The sequence below is a fragment of the Anabas testudineus genome, chromosome 11 (genome assembly GCF_900324465.2).
Source record: "Anabas testudineus chromosome 11, fAnaTes1.2, whole genome shotgun sequence".
NCBI lineage: Eukaryota > Metazoa > Chordata > Actinopteri > Anabantiformes > Anabantidae > Anabas > Anabas testudineus.
The window spans coordinates 21,168,589-21,190,122 of record NC_046620.1 but is presented as its reverse complement, the minus strand read 5'-3'; the positions used below and the strand labels follow the sequence as shown (position 1 = coordinate 21,190,122).

The 21,534-nt window shown below is 39.4% G+C and overlaps 1 protein-coding gene across 1 annotated transcript; it reads right to left on the bottom strand.

Moving 5' to 3' along the window:
- Positions 1-607: 607 nt before the first annotated feature.
- col28a1a (collagen, type XXVIII, alpha 1a) lies at positions 608-21,298 on the bottom strand. The gene is given in 32 exon segments (XM_033326248.1): positions 608-1,007; positions 2,753-3,307; positions 3,499-3,535; positions 3,635-3,670; positions 4,196-4,276; positions 4,360-4,428; positions 4,955-5,023; positions 5,133-5,201; positions 5,460-5,528; positions 5,610-5,678; positions 6,202-6,270; positions 8,042-8,110; positions 8,603-8,674; positions 9,046-9,114; positions 10,066-10,184; positions 10,222-10,294; positions 10,752-10,888; positions 10,891-10,969; positions 11,064-11,132; positions 11,310-11,378; positions 12,948-13,016; positions 13,138-13,206; positions 13,308-13,361; positions 14,774-14,818; positions 14,918-14,962; positions 15,602-15,628; positions 16,685-16,729; positions 16,815-16,868; positions 18,447-18,506; positions 19,326-19,346; positions 19,885-20,450; positions 21,178-21,298. Coding segments are annotated over 32 exon segments (3,261 nt in total). The 3' UTR covers positions 608-801.
- Positions 21,299-21,534: the final 236 nt, after the last annotated feature.

Genomic DNA, 21,534 nt, shown 5'->3' with positions numbered 1-21,534 from the left:
ATGATATATTTGACTTCTGTTTTACTATTTTGTAGTTCTGTTCTGCTCATTGTGCTGGCACACAGAAGTAAATCATTTGATAAAGGAGAGGCAAGATTTCCTAACCAAGACAAACACAACATGTAATAAACAGACTGATGATGTTTTGCCCAACTTAGGATGTCCCAACATGATCTGTTTGCCATGTGGCTGTTAAATACAGGAAGATAACACAATTTTCAGGAATTATCAAAATGATGATGTCAATTATGTTATCATATATCAGAGGTGTGGCTGTTGAATCATCTATGCTATTCAACTGCTGCCATTCTGCATGTTTACCTTGTGGTAACAAGTGCGTCATGAGTGGAACAGTATGGATAACTGGAGCTTGTGTGCTCTTGGCCTCTTCCGGCCAGTCAGCTGGAGTCTGTGGGCCCATTATGGAAGTCACTTCAGGGCCCTGCTTCCCTCTGCCACTGGGAGAGGCAAACATAATACCTGTCAGCCTGTTCCAGGGCTCCACCAACAGTTTAGTATCAACCAGGTTGTCACTGGGTTGCCCTGCCTGCAGAGTCGGGCCTGTTACTGTCTCCATAGGAAGTTCAAGCTGGGAAGTAGAGGATAATATCGGGTCAGACACACTATAAGTTGATCTTTTATATAACTTGGTCGTTACTGCAGTCTGCCTACTATGCACTACTTTAGTAGAGCATGGAAATCAACATGCATCGATTTGTGAAATAAGGTAAGAAGCTATTTGCAGTGCTGGACTGTATAATTACAACATAAATATTTTGATAATTGAACACCAAAAATCTTTTAATGACAGCTAAGCATGTTGCTCCTGCTGTTTGTCTCTAAGCTGCTCCTTAGTGCTGGTGCTGCTACAAGCAGTATTACCTTCATGTTTTCTTCCTCTTGAAACTCTTTATATTCTGGAGCTTCTGGGTGGATTTCCCCCGATGGAAAGCTTGGCAGAAAAGCCACTGGCTCACAAATCCGACTCAGTATTTTGCTTTCCAGAGCTGTACCAAAATGACAGAAAGAGTTTGTTGTTAGAGGTTGTACTCATTACATACAACAGCGAACAACTGTTGTATGTAATGAGTCGAACAACTTCTGTCTGCGAGCCAGCACAAAAAGCCATTGTAGCCTTTTATTTTTCTCTGAAGAGACACTCTGTCAGAACATGACGTATTCTGTGATTATTAAAAGAGTACCTTGAACATAAAGTAGAGAGGAAAAAGTCTGAAAATCACCAAATGACCAAAATTACCATCATCATTGTATTATTAAAACATGCAGAAAATGTTAAAAAAGTACTGATTAACAAACTGAAATGCATTTGAGATCATTGTTATTTTAATTATTAACTGTCATTTATAAGTCTATCTTCTTTTTAGCGTTTTACTAAATACATATATATAAGTAGGACAGTGATTGTGATGACCTGACAACTGATATACAGTAAATACACAGAGCACTGCCAGGACGTTTGGTTCTGTTTCCCCTTGTATTTTCTGATGTCCACCTCTAAAATGCAATAGTTTAACATAACATTTTTTTATAAGCAACAGGACACACTAAAGAAAAAAATGTGCTGTCAGCTACAGAAAGCTAATAAAGCTAATGTATACATATTTATAACAAAATACAAAACTAATATTAACACTTACAGGCACTAAAAGCTTTGTAACTTTAACCAAACCAAACAAAGTCCACAGACAAGAATCATGCAGAGTTTACCGCCATCACATTCAGTCATGGGAGGTAAGGAGGGGGAGTTAAAACGAGTACATGCTGCTAATTTTTGTTGATGCTGGACTGTATTTTACCCTTCAGCAGGGACATGTTTCATGTGGTATTCAACTATAGTTTCAATGATTAAAATCAAAATGGTAATACTAACCCTCTGGAACTTTTACCATGGTTAACTATGAAATTGGCAACCATTAAATCTCTAATAGAATGTATTTAGCCTTGATATGGCATAGGCAGGTAGGTAGATAACTTTTAGCAAGGTGTAAGGCATGGGCTATTAAGTAGCTTCAGCCTAAGCTAGATAGTTAGAAAAGTATTTTGTAGAATTGGGATTCACAGACCACCAGACAACATGAGTGGGTGGGTCAAGGTAAGTGTCTAATATAGTTCCTGGGCAGCAAGATGCATGAACATAATAGCCAAAGTAACACAGAAAATAAAATTTGACCACTCATCGCAGATTTAAACAGCAAAAAGACATCAGGAGTAAAAAACTGTGATATTGTTGTGCTCAACACAATATTCACCTTTCAAGCAGAGGCAGAGTGAGTTGTTTCAGTGCCTCACTTTATCACACAAGCGTCTTTACACTATCTTTGAATCTCATATATACAGTATTTCTATTTCTCCTTTATCTGTCAGAGTCTATCTAAAGGGAACTGCTTTTAATAAGATTATCCTTCCTAATCAAAATCACAGTAGTGATTAGTAGTGATAGCAAAAAACACCCTTTCTTTGATACTATATTAGTTCAGTGCTTCACAAAGCTTTGTTTTCTTCACTTCTAGCAAATGTTTGTATTTTATTCTTATTCATGACAGATTATTACTTATAAACATGTTCGTGGGTTTTGTCAAGACACACCAGACAATCCAGAAAACTGGATAGTTGATACTGAAACAAAATATGTACATTTCATTACATAGCAGGATCTGAAGTTACAGTTTAAGGAGCTCATAATGCCTGCGTCTGCAGTGGTTGACAGTGTGGTTGTGGTGTGTTTGCTTACTTGAAAGTGTACTGAAGTCATCTATAAGGAAGACATGCTCTTCATCAGGATCCGAAGCAATAATGTTAATTTCAGCCTGAAACCTGTCATATAGAGGATCAGTCTTGTTCACAACTCCTATGACAAACATCTCAATCCCCATTGTTTGGGCATCTATTGCTGTTTCTTCAAACTGCGTGACGTCACGAGTGTCAGCCTGGCCATCTGTTAAAACCACAGCCACTTTCCTAGCGCCACGCCGCGAGGCCTTGAACAACTGGTTAGCCCGGTGGATTGCGTTGCCCGTGAAAGTGCCCTCACCCAGGTATGGCATATTTCTGACAGCGGCTTTGACATCTTCCTGGTTGGACTGCTGCTGCAGGCTGACCACCACCATGCTGATGTGGCTATAGAGCACCACACCAATCTGGCTACCTTCTTGGCTCACTGACATGTGGTCGATAAGATCATTCACAAAGTCCTTCACTAGCTCAAAGTTTTCTGGCCCCACACTCTCAGAGCTGTCTATCACAAATACCAGGTCCAGAGGGCTCTCTCTGCACTTCAGACCACAGCCTGGGCAACAAATACACATACAGGACAAATGCAGAAAAAAGAAGATCAGGGGAAGCTACAGAAATGACACTACACTATTACTACACTTCATTTCCATTTATGAGAAACCTTAGCTCTCAACTCAGCAATACTAACAGCTGACTAATTGAGAAGTGAACTTCTATGAAATGTGACAACAATGTGTATTTTACCACAGATTTCTTTTATTATTCTGATGACCTCTTCTTTCTGTGGGCAGAACAGAAAAAACAGCAGAACACAAAGAATGTTGGCCTGAAATTGAAATGTTATAATATCGTGGTGATTGAGGTTAGTCACTCTACTCACTGTCAGGCCTGGTTCCCCCTTTTCTCCAGGCCTCCCCTGAAAGATTAAACTTAGGTTAGGAAGCAGATTCACGCATGGTGACGCCTGTAAGTGAATCTGCACAGGTTTTTTATTTTTTTATTTATCTGTTGCCATCCTGCCCCCCTGCCATTGTGGGGCACTGTCTTTTGCATGGCATACAACCATAAAAAGTATACATGTGTCTCAAAATAATAACACACAAAATAAACCTACACATTAGGTACAAACAGGGTTTGCATGACTATTGTCAGACAACTGCTCACTTTATGACCACAAAGACATATTGACAGGCAACGAGAGGGTTACGGAGCATCTGTTGGAAACAACGACTCCTTCTTTAACTGAAGGTGGAATCTTTGGTCTCATCTTCATCTTTTGATGTCTAAAACAAATGTTTTCAGTCCACAGCAAAAATAAAGGGACTGGCCTCACTATTCCAATACTTTTGGGGGGAGTAGATAGGCAGTAGGAGGAGGGATAATGACCAAATACATTAATGAGTAAACCATGAAGCACTTCAAGAGGAACATGTTGTTTTACCATTGGTCCAGTAGATCCAGGTTCGCCATAGTCTCCTTTGTCTCCTTTCTTTCCCCGATCTCCAGGAACACCTCTATCACCCTATGTGTGAGACGGAACTGTTTATTACTGCTAATACTGATCACTGGTGAACTACAATATTATATGACAGGCCTTGTTTGTACCTTGTCCCCTGGAAGGCCCTCGCCTGGTGCTCCCCGAGGACCTGATAGTCCTTGAAACCCGGCCTCTCCCTGAGAATAAGAACTGATGAATTGATATCACCTGTATGCAATGGCCATGTAATACTTTCTTTAGGTCGCCATCTTGTCTCACTAACTGCACTTCACATCCAACATTGTCTATTAAGTTATTTGACGTGTGTTTTTACTGGGGTTTGGGATTCGTCCTTCAATAGACTGTTGAGTGGATTTGTCAAAGCCACTTTTAAGATAAATGTGGCTCAAGCAGCAGGTCAGACATGTCCAGTATTATGGAAGTTGAGGTGCCATGTACATGACCTCTGCCTCTACATACCTCTATTCTGTGAATTTATTTTTGATGGGATAGAATGAAAGATTGATTTGATTTATCAGCACAAACTAATGACTCAAGAGGGGACAATGAGCATCCTTGCAGGACACATAATGGATCACAGTGTCCAGTTCCACTTCAGCTTGGCAGCAAATCCTCAGAAACAATCTACAGTAGAATATGTGGCCTCACTGTTGTACCTGAACCTTCATCAGCACTGTAAAGTACTTCTTAGTTCTTGCTTACCTTTGTTCCCTCAATGCCTTCTCCTGGAGGTCCTGGCAAGCCTGGTGGACCAGGCTGCCCTGTGGAACCCTGGAAATGCATTATAGCCAGTCAATAAGGCCATTATGATGCACATGAACTGGTTTATAAAGACAACATAATTGTTTAACCCTGCCATAATATACGTCTGCACACTGACCTTCAGTCCATAGAGCCCAATTCCAGGAGGACCGGATGGCCCTGGGACACCGGGTAAACCTCTATCACCCTGATGCACAAATCAGACAGAGCCGTTTCACAAGGTTCCTTTGTTTTACTTATCCATCTTGTGCAGTCTAACCAATTTTTACCCATTCCATTTCTGCTTTTGCTTCTTATGGCCCAGTGCCTACCATTGGTGATGGTAAAAGCAAACCAAAAGTCTTGTTTCTATCATAAATTTCACAAAAATATGCATTACAAAATCTACTTTGTAGGCATGGATGCTGATGGCCAACAGCTTCATGAAATAGCAGTTGTGCCTCACCTTAGGTCCAGGTTGTCCTTTCCCTTCAGGTCCCATCTCTCCTTGTACTCCTGGTAAACCAGGTAGCCCCTAAGAAAATATGGTAATTCCCAAACTTTTCTTTTGTAGTGACCACAATCAATATTCATGTGTAGCCTTCATTTTGATTACCATCGGTCCTGGGATGCCATCTCCTTTCATGCCTGATGGACCCGCAGGTCCAGGATTTCCTTTCTTACCCTTACAAGACAACACAATGACATTCAAAGTACCGTCAGGGACATACACTGTAAAGTAAATTGTTGTAGTTACCCTATTTAATGTAAAGTAACTATGACATATGTCTGGAACATATATAATAACATTAATGATTATGATAGGCACAATCATTTTCACAAAGGTAGAAATAAACCTCTGATACTTTGGCTAGGCCTGCATAGTGTAAGCTGTAACCATAGTTCAACGGGTCTTTGTTGTTTATCCAAATTTACAGCCTCCTGACTCGTTAGCGTTTTTGTTTTCTCGTTTTCCTAGTTCGACTAGTCGTACGTTTTCTCCTGCCTTGGCGGTGACCTTTTGTTCTTTTCTTTGATAGTCAGCCAAACCTGGGGTCTGGGGGTGTACACCTTGTGTTAATAAATATCTTTAAACTTGATTCAACGTGTGTCTCCTCGTGCTTCCACATTTGGGCTCCCCTTGTTTGCTAGCTTGTAACAGGTAAGGCCAATTATTTAGACATCATTATATTCTGTGCTCATCTTACCTTTGGTCCAGTGATTCCTACCCCAGGTTCTCCAACAAGTCCGGCTGGTCCAATAGGCCCAGGCTCTCCCTGTTATTTGGACAAGAGATTGCGCTCAATATTATTCCTATTAAACCTTGACCTTTGCCAAAAAAGATCCGATTCAGACACGCAGCACTGGGTGAAGATCGCTGAAGTCTGTGGGCTGGGTTAATAGAATGAACGATAATGATCGACAACTATATAACTACAATCTACTAAAACTAAAATCACTTTACACACAACATCTGGATTAAAATTCAACTTTAAACACAATCTGAGTTTAGACCTAAACAAAGTATGTTTCTTGCCTAAAATCAACCTGGCACAGGAATCACACATTGTTGAGGCTGTGTTGTAGCTGCACACCTGTACGTGGCTGACTGGTGGATGTGTTTAAGTAAAGTTATCATAAATTACAGGTATAGTGATAAGTGCTGCTCCAGTACAGAGTTTTGCAGTTTCTGGTTTGCAAAACTGGACCTGAGCAAAAGATGAGAAAGCTGCACAGACAGAGAGAGGGTGCATACAAATGTTGGTCTAAAAAAGAAAAGAAACGTTAAGTACTTTGAGATGGAGAGTGTGAACAGGAATATCTATAGCTGAACAGAGATCTCGTCAGATTTTTTGTTATATTTCCTTAAATATTGTTGATGTCACAATTTCGTAATTAAAAAAAACTTTTTTTTAACAAATACTTTAATTTTAGTTGTCAAAATGAACACTGCTCCTAACATACAAAGCACTTAATAATCAAGCTCCACCATATCTTAAAGATCTCATAGTTCCATGTTTTCCTAGCAGAACACTTTGTTCTAAGAGTCTACATGTGGTTCCTAGAGTTCCCAAATATAGAACAGGAAGCTATCAAGCTCCTCTCCTGTAGTAGCTCAGGTTCTGGAGGCAGAAACCCTCCCTACCCTAGGACTAAACTTGAAACCTCCTCTTTTATAAACCTTATAGCCAGCGCTAGATCAGGTGACTCTGAACCTTAGTTATGCTGCTATGGACTCTGTCTGCTGGGGGACCTCCTTGATGCACTGAGCTCCTCTCCTTTCTCAACTTACATGCCACCATTGCATGTCGTTTGTGTCTTCTCTTTCCCCTGCTTGTGCTTCTTCCTCTCCTTGTCCCTGTTTCTGTACTTATCTGCAGGTATTCCCTGATTCGGAGCTGCTGTTTGTTTGTTGCTTGTTGTTATTCTCTCTACCACTTCCACTCCCCCCAATGGGTCGCTCACTCTGAGCCTGGTTCTGCTGAAGGTGTCGACTGTTAAAGGGAGTTTTTCCTCTCCACCGTTGCCCAGTGCTGGGGGATTTGTTAGGTTTTCTAAACAATTCTGTGAGGTCTTAACCTTGCTATGCAAACAGCCCTGAGATGAGATATAAATTAAATTAAATAGAACTGAATTTATTTAGCTGTTTTTTATGCTGTTAGGCTATTCACACAGAGGACCATAGAAAATACAATCAGAGTGATTTTTAAGGTTAGATAGGTAGATCTTGAGGTTACGCAAAAGCATGTTGTGTCTTAAACCAGACAAGCTATTCACACGATCCTTCCTGATTCTGCTTGTCATTACACCAAAGTATCTTGTAGGAAAGCTATATGTTTATAGTGAATAGGATGCTAGAACATTTCGGTTCAAGCCAGTTCACTTACTACTGTAGTAGTCCTTTACTTTAGTGAACTTCATGATGGAGAGAAGGAGGTGAGAGGAAATGATCAAAATGTGCAGATCATTTAGAGAAGAACTGTATAAAAGCAGTATACGGGGTGGGGGAGTGCTTATGTGCTTTATTTATTTGTTAGTTGTCCTCACCTTTGAGCCTGGAACGCCACGCCCAGCAGGTCCAGGCATGCCTACCATTCCTAGGCTGCCAGGTTCTCCCTAAATAGGAAAATGTCAGAAATGAATCTGCTGGCAGATAAATGTCTCTGTCCATAACAACCAAGGTTTTCACCAGAACAATTATTTAAGTAATAATTTTATGTTACAGCTGCTATAGAGTGGATTTTTTTACTCTAATCATTAATATTGATAAAGAATGTTATGAATGTTGTGTTTTGTTGAGTTTTTGAGGTAAAATCCTGAGACATACCCATGTCTTTACCCATTATGATGATCTGTAGTGTCTGTCTCTAAGTACTACAGTAGATATGGAGGAAATGAATGAACATGAATTCTACATGTTGTTAAACTTAATAGTGAAATATATATATATTTTATAAAGAACTAAACTTCAACCTATTTAATGCGAACTTACTGTAAACCCCTGTGAACTGTGCCAGCTTTGTGAAACACCTCAAAACCTGGATTTACTACCTGCAGCCAGCAAATATGAAAACCTGATAAAACATACAGTAACTGTATTCAACAGACCTTAGCTCCAGCAGGGCCAACTGGGCCTGGCGGCCCTGAAAGTCCCCTTGGCCCACGGTCACCTATGTCTCCCTGTGTAAGAAGGCAACATGTGATGTCATACATGCTAGCACCTCTGGTACAATAATACAAAGGTAGTGTGGGATATTTTCTAACAAGTTCTTGACTTACATGATTCAGTTTGCCAACATTCGTACGCCTAAGTCAATGAAGCCATTGTCAGCACAGCTATGTAAATATGTACTCAATCCACTTTAAATTCTTAGTAACTATTTACTAATGTTTCAGTAGTTGTAAGATATAGTTGAGTGTCTCATAAAACCACATGCATTGCAACATTTGTTCACTTAGATAAATACAGGACTCAGGATATCCTTATTAAGTCCTTAATAGGACGGGTAATACAATAGAAGGAAGCTGCACTACAGGTGATCAAAGATGACCTTTTCTCCGGGGATTCCTTTTCCCTGTGCTCCTTCTAGGCCTCGCAGCCCTGGAAGTCCCATCTCTCCCTGCATTAGAACACATCACAGCATTAAACAAAACTTTTTCTAGTGATTCAAACTCGTTTGTGACGTCTGTATTCAATGTCATACTGTAAACAACAAACAGTTCTCTTCAGACAAGACAAAACACATAAAACTAATGTGAAATGGCAAAGTATGATTGTTCATACTGTATATACACATATCGTAGACTAGACTAGAGAGCTGGTAAGAATTTGGACTACAGGCAACAGGAGGGAACACAATGAATTTGCCTTCACTTCACCGTGAACTCTGTTGTTACACAACACTAACTTTGGACATATTCCAAATAGGAGCCATTTTTACGATCACACCACCTACACACCTGAATTGTGACGTCAATATGAGATGTTTTACCTGTTTGTCTTCATAGCTATTGATGTGCTACAGTAAGTGTTACTCCAGTGTCTTAGGGTTTTGTGGACTTAGCTTAGAGCTGTCTCCACCAGTGAACTGTGTAAATGCTGCATAAACAAATCAGTGTTATTATAGTTTTAAGATGTAAAACAGTATGTGCTGCAAGTTGCAAGGTGACAGTTATTAGCTTTTCATGCTTTTTCAAAATTAAATACGGAACCAGCTAATTTTGTTTTGTTGGTCTGGAAGCTAAACTTATTCACCATATATAATTTTAGGTATTATATTAAACATGTAATGAAAAAAAAAGAATACCAGTTCCAATCAGTAACATGACCAACTGATGCAGTGTTTCTATGTAAATAGAGGTTGATATTGGTCAAACTGCTGTAATTTAAGCCTCTGTTTGTATTTCAGCTCTGTTCATCATTTAATCCTTACAGTAATTGTACACATAAGGTGATGAAGTTAACAATGAAACAGTGGAGGTGGCGCACTTCTTTGGAACATACAGGGTGAATCAGCACTCAATACAACTCAACCTTTAATGTGACCCTTGACCTCCAGTTCACAGCTTACCTTAGGCCCAACAGCTCCATCCTCACCAGGAATGCCAGGTATTCCAGCAGCCCCATTAGGTCCTGGCTCTCCCTGAAAGGGCGCATTTATTAAACATTTACTTTGTCCCATTGGTCCCACTGTGAACATACTTTATTCAAGGGGGGGTTGGTTTGCTTACTTTTGGTCCTGGTTCACCAACACCGCTCTCTCCCTGAGGTCCAGGCTCTCCAGGGAAACCCTGTTCACCCTGGGAAACAACACGACAACATGTGTTTTTCAGCAAACCCCCGGGTAAACGGTAAAAGTTTAACAGGAACTATCACCCAAATTCTATGGTGGGCACATCTATCATGGTTTGCAGTTTAACTTTAACCTTCTTCATTTACTGCAGTTACATGAATTATTACACACATATGCTCATATAGTTAGTTTCACCTAAATCAAACAATGTGACTGGTGATTTGTATATAACCTGTATTATTTCTTGTCATTTCTAATGACTTCAGTCATTACTCTGGTGAGTACAATGTCATAACCCACAGAAATAAAAAGACAAAGGCCATAGTCACACAAAGAAGAAGAAAATGGAACAACAGTAAATTATAGTGTTCATTTTTGGGGGGTGTTTTGCTGATAACATTTCAGTATTTTTGAATGCAAGACTTGTTACTTGTCTAATTGTTGCACTGATTATGTCTACTAACCTTTGGTCCAACTATACCAAGTCCAGGAGGTCCCCTGGGACCAGAAGGCCCAGCTAGTCCTTGGTCGCCCTGAAAAAAAAAATCTGAATTTAAGTTTATGTATTTACATAAATAAAGGTTAAATAGGGTGAAAAAATCAGCTGCCTTGCCTTCTCTCCTTGGATTCCTGGCCCTGGAAACCCCATCAAACCTGGAAGCCCAGGAGCTCCGGTGTTTCCCTGAGGGCCAGACAGGTGAGGGGTCAAACAGTTTATTATAGCAGTATAGGTTTGTCTGCAATACCTTAACTGCCATCTTTACTGTGACACGTACCTTGTCACCTTTATGTCCTATTCCAGGAGGTCCACGGCTGCCTTTAGGACCCTCATAGCCCCTGTCACCCTGTCAGAAAAAACAACATCTGATAAAACCAGTGACGTCTTCACTATATATTAAAAATCCAGTGATAAAATTATGTCATGGCCCCCCTTCCAGTCAGTACTAACATTAGTATATTGCTATTAAGGAAACCTTTCTGTGCATGCTAGTTGCAGTGAACTAGTATGACCTGGAATTTACCTTGGCACCTGGGAGACCTTCACCTGGAAACCCTGGAGCTCCCTGGATTCCTGGTGGCCCTGCTGGACCCTAAACACACCAACAGTTTTTTATTTTAAAGACATAGCTGCACTTGACTACTGTGCAGGAATATAAGAAACTTGAAAATCTATGAAAAACATGTTTCTTTTGTAAACTTGTTGCTGTAAAAACCCACAGTAACGATCAGAGAAAGGCCAGAGTCACAAGACAAGACTAAAATAGTACAGAACAGTTTTTAGAAACTGCACGTTTTGCTAATCCACATAGAGATTAAATGCTACCGTACCATACAAGAACATTATAGATTTGATGTGAAACAGTAGCGTATGGATTTTGATTTGATTTGTTGAGTTACCTAGGCTTTGCTCCAACCTTATGATGTCAAGTGTCTTGAGATGATTATGACTAAATAAACTAAATGTTCTGAAAGGTCAGCCCTCTGAATCTAAGGTCATTTGACGTTTTCTTCAAATACCTTGCTGTATTTATCAGCATTCATCTTTCCTTTAGTTCTGACCAGTCTCCCTGTCTCTGCTGCTGAGAAGCCCCCATAACATGATGCTGCCACCACCATGCAAATGTGAAATGTAACTGATGCTAAATACTCTAATATTCTTTTTGCTTTTTTAACATCCTCTTTGTTAAAAACCGCAACAAGGTAAAGAGAATCGCCGCAAAAATAATCGGTCTTCTCACACTCATTTTAGTTGAATTAAACAATAATGCCATTAAAGGCATTGTTATTTCAGTACAACAGGATCCACTCAATGAAGATTTAGCTCCTCTGCCCTCTGGTATAGGGCAGGTTAATCCCCTCTCTCATCACCGACCTCAGTAATAGACCCTGCTGAGCTAAGCTGTTTGCTGCTGTTTATTGTCATAATTGTCATTATCGTTGCTGTTATTATGTTGTTGTGTTTATTGTACAATGTTGTAGATAAGAATTTCCCCTTGGGGACATTAAAGTGAAAGTCATACTCCAAATACCACAAAATATGTACTGAAGCAGTGAAAAGTCACATTGTCCAATGCAAATTGTTTGAATCGCAATATTTCAAATGTCCACGTTTCAAAAAGGGTTCTACACTAATAAGGAACTATTTCAATTCAAAATTCATAAAACTTTCATCTAAAACAATGTCAGGATTGGTTTGAGCACCTTATTATCTTGTGTAAGTAACGACAGGTCCTTTGTCTCTATTGGGTGCTTTTATACATTTATGTTTGGCTAAAAGAAAAAATAATATTAATTCAAAATTAGAAGAGTAAATATTAATAATCACAGGTCATAAAAAATCGATGTATCTTGCTTAGCTTCCATGAATTTTCATCACCTTTTTATCCAAAAGTACAGTCTAGTATTTGGACAGCACTGTGCCTCAGGGGCCTTTTTGTGGAGTGAGTCTGGTTGTATATCTCTGTGTGTCTATGATACGTTGTCATATACAGTATTATGACTTATGTATATCATAATATGTTTTTAAAAATTACTTGACAGGACATGTAGTTATAAAGCTAGCTAAATAATGTCTATTTGATCAATGGCTTGATGGTTTTGCTTAAAGGATTTCAACTTCATAAGCAGTCTCTTCAGTCTCTTTTTCTTAGTAAACTCACCAGCATCCCTGGTTCTCCGATACCAATTGGTCCAGGTGGACCTGGTCTTCCTTGATTGCCTTTGTCACCCTGAAAAAAAAGTTTAAAGCCTGGAAGAGAACTGGGGAGTACACAGCATGTGCATTAGCCTCTCCACAGATAAGAAGGAAGGAAAATGTTCCTTCTTTAATTCTGTTTATCCTAAATTTACCTTGGGACCAGGGAATCCAACACCTTTGTCTCCAGGAGGCCCATGTACGCCTCTTGGTCCCCGGTCACCCTTTTAAGGAAAGAAAAATAAACTTAGGAAACGGCCATAGGTTTAACCACAGGACTTCATTTGACTAAATGTCTCTAAAAGCTAAATGACAGCATTCTTACTTTAGATCCAGATGGTCCTTCTGGTCCCTGGTCTCCAGGTTCTCCTCTTGCTCCCTTAGACAGAACAAAACAGGAAATGGCAAAAAATGTCATTTTATAAATACGTAACTAACTAGGTTGTGATGGGTACATACGTGTGTTCCTAGGTAACACTTTCAACTTGGCATTTGTTACTGAGTGATGATTTTTTACCGACAGTTTCTCACTGTGTTTGCTCAACTTCTAGATAACCTCACCCAGCTAGCTACTATTCTCCACAAACAATGACTGTATCTAGATTATAAAATATACACATATATACATATTATCAGTGGGTCAAAGCACACAAAAAAGTATTCAATTGGTCGTTTACATTGTTTTGACCCTCTAAAAACCTGAGCACAGGGTTACTGAGTACTGAAAGTTTCTGGTGAACCTTTGACAGTGTAGGTACTTTTCATGGGAACTGGAGACAGATCAGAAGGACATAAACCCTAATGGCACTCAGACGATGGCTGATGTTGTTCTACCAATGCTGAAGGGGGCATCAAGCATTTAAGGAGAGAGGGAATGGATAACATGTGCCCAAATCCTAATTGTCTGGGACAACGTCTGCTCAAAGACTACAACCAACATTACAAGCTTGGCTTCCCCACTTTAGAAAGGCTACATTAGGAGGGGGATAAGACCTAATCCACAGCTCACATTCCACAAGTGCAGAGCAGGAGATGGATTCAGAGTGTATGGCTTTTACTGCAGCGCTAATTGTTTCAGCTTGGACGTGGGGGAAACAGGAATCTATCAATTTGACCATACAACCATTCAGGTATGAAGAGTGTTCTACCGTTTTTATGTGAAAGCATGTTTGTTTCATGGGTGGACTGCATCATTGGAAGCTTTTTAGACTGAAGGTTGCAGCCAGCTGAAAATGACCACAAACACCTAAACTAACATCCTATCTCCCTCCCAAAATTCTACACTGCAACTACTTAGTTAGTAAAATGAATAACTAAGAAAAGCATAGATGATCATTTCCCTAAGAGACAGCTGAGCGTTTTGGAAAAAACATTCACTTTGACTTGACTTTTGTAAGGTGAGAAGAGAAAGTTTAAGATAAGACAGCTCTGTCCAAAGGATAAAATACACCAAAGACCCATCCCAGAACATCAACTGACTGAGGACAAGCTTTTGTCTACACACAGTCATGATGTGAGGCTACGTTTTCACTCTGCTTGCACAGTTTATGCTTTGTTAGACTAACCACTGACTCCTGTGTTGTTCTTACCACAAAAACATGAAATTGATAAAGTAATCACTATTATTTGTGTTCAGAGAGTAATAATAAAAATGAATGCATAGTTATGAACTACCAATCATGTTACTGTGTTTTCTGCCATGATACAAACTATTAAGATTTACTTATTGTTACCTAGAACTCATTATCTGACGCTAGATCAACTTTACTGTGCACTACATGTGCTCATCACCTGCTCTCCTCTGGAGCCTCTGGGGCCAGAAGGTCCATCTGCACCCTGGAGAAAAAAACTTTATTAAGATATCACTACGTTCATATGCACGGCATCCATCAATGAAATAAATAGAAATAAGTTCAAAGAAATTATGGAGCTTACTTTTTCTCCCTTTTCGCCGTGGGCACCACATTCTCCCTGTTCTCCCTAGAAAACGATGAGGATGCAGGTAAGTGACGCTTAAAGCAACATCTTTCTAATCTGGACACTGGGCCAAATCAAACAGTCTGGCGATGAAGCTCTGCAGGCTTTGCTCACTGAAACTATGACAACTGGCCCTGTGCATGTATATCCGTGGGATTTCAAATGTCTAAATCACAGATCCCCATTGTATAACATGCATAGAAATAGGCTTGATAAGCGATACCTACAGTTGTATATGTTAAGATGAGATAAGAGAAATCTTTATTGGTCCCACAGTGGGGAAATTCAAAACAACAGTAAGGTGCAAATGAATGAATGATAGTGTATTAAACATTTTACAAATGTACAATGATTTACAAATTCAAATAATATAGCATAAAATAAAACAAGCTAAGATAAGATAAGATAAAGCTTTATTGTCATTGTACAGTCACACTTGGTACAACAGTACAACAAAATTGCAATAATTTCGTTATTAAATTTATCGTTATCTTTCGTTACTAAAGATAAGGAAGATTAATGATAAACATGATAAACTGTTAAAGAATTAGCTCATCCATATATGTGCACACAGCTGTTATACAGAATATAAAAACTGTGATTCAAGTATGAGAAGAATATATTTTGTAATGCTGTACATACCTTTGCCCCTTTGCTGCCAGGTCGGCCCTATAAAAAATATTTGTATCAGACCTTTGGCTGTTCATCAAGTATTGTGCTAAAAACAGTCAACATCAACACTGAACTCAAACTCAGAAGATTCCAAAGACTAATACAAGAAAAACTAACTGAACCCTTTTAAATTACAGGCTTCATATATATATACTGTATATCTAGATAAAACATTGCCAGATATCATGCTTCATCTAAGCCACAACAGTGAAGGTAGGAAAAGGCTGTTGACATCAATAAAAGTGAATTGTAGTGAGGAAAAATCCAGACAAAAAGCTAAAGCAATTATTGTGTTTAACATGAACAAATTCAGGAGGTTTTCCATGTGCATGTTTCCAATGAATACCTAGTTTGTTTGGGAAGAATAATATGGATTACATCTCCATACCAACATGAAAACATCATCCTATTGGTAAAATATGATGGAGGTAGTATGATTTGGGGCTAACTCTGTGACCTGCATGTGCTTATCGAGGGGATTATTTCATAGGATAATGTCAGGGTGGTTATCAGCTAAAGCTCAGCAGAACTTTAGGTAAACCACAGAAAGAAAGTTTCTGACTACTATTTGTGTTACTTAGAGTTTGGATGGGGTGCTTAGAACATTCTACAGATTCAATATGCTGATGGGGAAGTATCCTGGACGGGACTGTTTGGGAGGAGGGTCTACCCAATGTGAATCTGAATAGTGCTCTGTTAGTGGACTAAAATGGGCCAAGTGTCCACCTTCTCAGGACTGGACTAAGAACATCAAGGCAGGATCATCCTGTCTCTATGTGTTTTAAGGTTTTGGAAAAGGCTGTAATGACATAAAGTTAAATAAATAAATAAATACAATAATAGTCTGACTAACTCATTAACCCACTACACTTTAAATATACTTTTCCTGCAGATTGTTTACTGCAGCATTATTTTCTTCTGTTAATAGTAAAATGCTGAAATTCAAGGTTTAGGATAATCCATTTGGAATTGCTTCCCATAAGAATAGAATGTCTCTAATAAGAACATAAACGACATAACAGCCTAAAAACTTTGTAAATATTTGATGGTTACCTCAAGGCCCTGCATTCCTGGACGTCCATTCATGCCAGAGTCCCCCTACAGTGACCGAGCACGGACAAAAACTGTACATTAGATAACACCTATGGATGTCTGTTACTATATGAACACAATAGAGACTTACACAAGATCCCTTTGGTCCTGGCGCTCCATCAGATCCCTGCTGCCCCGGTTTCCCCTACATGAATTAAAGGGAGAGATTGTGCAGAGTGAGAACATATGGGTGCCTTTGTAGTTTGGACTGTGTGTCAGTAAGTGTGTATGTATGGGAAAAGGTCAGCTGGGGCATTCTCAGTGTGACCTCTACAGTGTAACTCCTCTCCAATATAAACCTCCACCTCAGTGTAACAGGTTCTCAGATCACTGCAGCTATGTGTTTGCTCATGTTTAATCTTCCATCTTTGACCTTTGCTTCTTTCAAAGAGTCTCCCTTTGGTAGTGCTGCCAGTGAACACAGCTGTTTCAACTGTCCCTCTACACCCAAAATACTTTCTGCTTTTTTACATCTTTTCCTAGTCTGGCCTGCTTTGGATGAAGGCCAGGTGCACCTGCGGGTGGAAGCCGCTGACGCTGGGTGCTGAGGCTGAGAGAATTGCTGGCTATCCAGGGATAAAAAGCCACAGTGTGAGGCTTACCAAGCTCTGTGTGGCAGAGGAAGTGAGTGTCAACCTCAATCCAGCTGGGGAGTAAACTGGTACAGATAATTAAACTATATGAAATCATAAATCTAATTCTCCAGAATGTTGTGCAGGTCTAATCCACAGCTACAAGAAGTGTCTGCTTGAGGTTATTGCTGCCAAAGCTACTTCAACCTGTTATTAAATAATCCTTTCACTTTGCATGTTTAATGTTTGTTGACATTTGTGATTAATTGATACAGAAAACCACACCACTGAAACTGTTTAAAATGAACACTGGAGCACCTTTATGGTGCCTTTTTACGTTCAGTGTAAACAGGCAAAGGTGTCTTAAAGAAAGGGCCACCTTCTCACCAGTATGACGGGGTTTCTGTGTAAAAAGTGCTGTGTGTTTGTAGAATTTGTTAACAGTAATAAAAATACAGAAATCACCTGCCTCATCCTTTAAGTAACAACTACATAATGTGCAGTATCGGTACCAGTACAGCAACTTTGATTGCTTGATTACAAAAAAAAGCAAACTATGTATATGCTTTCTCTGAATAATTGGATGAGCTAGTAAGTTAGCACAGACCAAAGATGGTAACGCTGTCTGATGCAAAACAACTATTAGCAAAATATCAAATAAAATGAAGCACAGATATTCATTTTGTGAAAGCTGGGATATCTAGGGGATTTGCAATGTTACTTACTGGTTTTAGTAGCCATTTGTGTTTTTGGCTCGACTTTGCCTTCAGTGCTGCTACTGGGTCAGAATGTCTTGACTAAACACAACACACTGTATCTCATAACCTAATGGCCTGACATCACACCTTCCATTCAAACAATCACACTGCATGGTGTCATGACAATTTCCTGTCTCTAGTGGCTGGTACATGGGGCTTTTTATCCTGCAAACACTGTTTAGATTACTATCACTCTAAAGTGATCATTCTGATCTGCTAATACATTTCCAAGTAATAAGATCAATATTATTCATGTAATAGTACTGTGAACAATGTGAATAATTTGAATATGTGAGTGATGAAATGAATGTCAGCAGAACTACCGCTGACATCAATGTGGCAGCGGAGCATTAACACACAATAAGATAATTAAATGAAATATGTCCTACTCACTGGAGAACCAGGGTGACCCCTTTCCCCCTTCTCACACAAGCAGGTCTTTGGTTGTGGACACTAAAAGAAGGACACTGAAGTTACCAAAATATCAAGCAATTACAAAAGTTTGCATTAGCAGATATAAAAGAACAAAGAACCAAAAGAAGAGAGATAGAGATAATGATAGTCCTCCTAACTTTACTTCAGAACAGAGAAGAAGAAGAGAAGAAGTCGACTATCTTGTTGATAACACTGCAGCTTCACTCCGAACAATACTCAATACTGTAGGAAGTTCATTAATAGAGGCAAATAAGAACAACCCCAGGTTTCTTTTCAGCACTATAGCCAGGCTGACAAAGAGTCATAGCTCTGTGGAGCCTAGTATCCCCTCAACTCTCAGCCGCAATGATTTCATGAATTTCTTTACAAATAAAATCAGAACTATTAGAGAAACAATTGATCAGATGCTCCCCACCTACGGCATGGATGGACTTGTAGGTACAACAGCTCTAGATTTATTTGTAAGACCTCACTCGTACTTAGACTGCTTCTTTCCAGTAGATCATCAAGTAATTCACCCAAACCTTCAACACGATCTCTTAGACCCCATCCCAACTAGACTGCTCAAATATGTCTTACCTTTGATCAGCACGTCCATACTAGATCAGATCAATCTATCTTTACAAACCGGCTACCTGCTACAGGCTTTTAAGGTTGCTGTAGTCAAACCCCTACTCAAAAAGCCTACTCAGGGGTTTTATTTTTATTTTATTATTCTATTATAGACCAATATGCTATCTCAATATCTGACTTCTGGTGTGATTTAGCGCTATACAGATAAAATGGAATGGAATTGAATTAAATTGAATAGTGATTGTTAGTGTTAATGACACTTACCCCAGTTTTGACAATTGCATTCTAAAAGAAAAAAGGACAGAAGAATTATTCAGCTATTAGGTTTATTAACTTTTTGTCTTTCAACACCTAGAGGAAATTCTATTTTTACTTTTCAAGAAAACTGCAAATCTGTGATTGCTTGAACCTTGATTTATGTGTTTTTACTGGTGAACGTCATGCTATTTTGTAAAAAGCCGCAAATTTAAAAGTGGATAAAGCTTGAAAAGTTGAGATCAAGTTGAGGTAAGTATGCAAATGACAAATATTTTATGTCTATAATTATTGTGTGTTGCAGCATCAGACTGAAAATGTACCTATATTTACAAAAAACTATTTTAAAGTTTATCAGTAAAAACACTGAACATCTTTTCTTTGTTTATATAAAGGTTCAAGACAATTAACAAATACTTGATTGAATTACAGAAAAGAAATGGGGTAATATTAACGATGGCAATGCACTATTCAAATACGCTTTGAACCTATATTGTTTTCAGATGTTTTGTGATGTTGCTACCTGCTGATCCAACACAATGACCTGATTGTGATGAAAATGACTGACCAATTCACTGAAGAGCCTCTCATCCAGATGGCTGTCGGTGAGGCTGAGAACATGCTGCTGCGGGGGGGCACTGGCAATGGAGCGAAGCTTTGCAATCGTTGGACCATTTGCAGGAGAGGCCGACAGTCTGATGGCAAACATCCTGATGTTGTGCTGTTTGGCCTCAGCAGCCGCTGTCACAGCACTGGGGCTGCGAGGGTGGTCGGTTCCATCTGTCAACAACAGTGCCACTCTCAAGCTGCTGGAAGAGGTCTCACGGTTGAACACCAGCGTTGCGTTGGTGATGGCGTAAGCAGAGTATGTACCATGGCCGATGAATGTCATAGCAGCAACTCGGCCCTGGAAGACGTCTAAGTCCTGCCAGTCTCTGAAGTTATGCTCCACTGAAACAGTGCTGCTGTACTGAAGAGTAGCGAGGCGCAGACGCAACCGCCAGCCGGAAGAGTGCAGCTGCATGAGCTTGGTGCTGAAACGCAAAATGAACTCCTTCTGCTGCTCAAACAGCAGAGCTTTGGCTTTCTCTGAACTGTCCACGATGAACATGACCTCCACTGGACAGATGAGGTCTAGACACAGAGAACAATGTTGCAGGAAGTGTTACACATTGTACCACCAGCAGAAGATCTGGTTCCTCCCGCCATCCAACACTTAGTTCACCTGCTGATCAGATTTCTTTCTTTGGTCAGAGGTTTGGAGAGGGGATGACTGTGGTAAACCTTTTGTAATGATGAATCAGCTGTTACATTTGGCTTCATTTTGTTGCTGGATCCAATGTTTTGATCAACAACAAGGATCTTTGGTACTAAAAAAATATCTCCAATAAAATGGAAGCACACTGGCCGTGTTCATATCAGACCACATGTTTACGTTTAGTCATGTGGCAGCTGCCTTTATCCAAATTAACACACACACACACACACACAATGAGTAACTTAGAGTTCAGTGTCTTGTTCAAGGACACGTGGCTGAAGAAACAAGGAATCAAACCAATGACTCTGCAATTCACAGACACAACTTTAGAGGTGGATCACAAGCTGCTATGTGAATTCTTGAACTATACTTGCATAAGCACATATTGTATACAGTATTTAAGATCAGATCAGTAACAAGAATCTATATCATGTAAAAAAATCTCAATTCAATCATTCACACAGTTCAGTAGCTGAATATTTCTGTATTTATTCATTTTATATATACTTCCTAACGCTGGGCCTATCCATTGACCTAGTTACAAAATAAACTCCAACATTTTCATACGTAACACAGTTTAAAAGTCTAGTTTAAGACACTTACTTTTTGCTTCATTTATGATGATCTGATTGTCATGTTTCTGTACTTTCCTCTTCTTGTTTTGGCATCTGGTTGAACTTAACAGGGTCAAAATAACAATCAAGACCCTTTCCAGCCAGCCCATAGTCATTGTTCAGCTCAGCAGCTCAGCCTGTGAAAATGTGGAGAGGATTCCAGCAGAATTAGTGGAGAGTTATACTTCTGTAAGAGTTCAGAATTAGTGGAGAGTTATACTTCTGTAAGAGTTCAGAATTAGTGGAGAGTTATACTTTTGTAAGAGTTCAGAATTAGTGGAGAGTTATACTTCTGTAAGAGTTCAGAATTAGTGGAGAGTTATACTTCTGTAAGAGTTCAGAATTA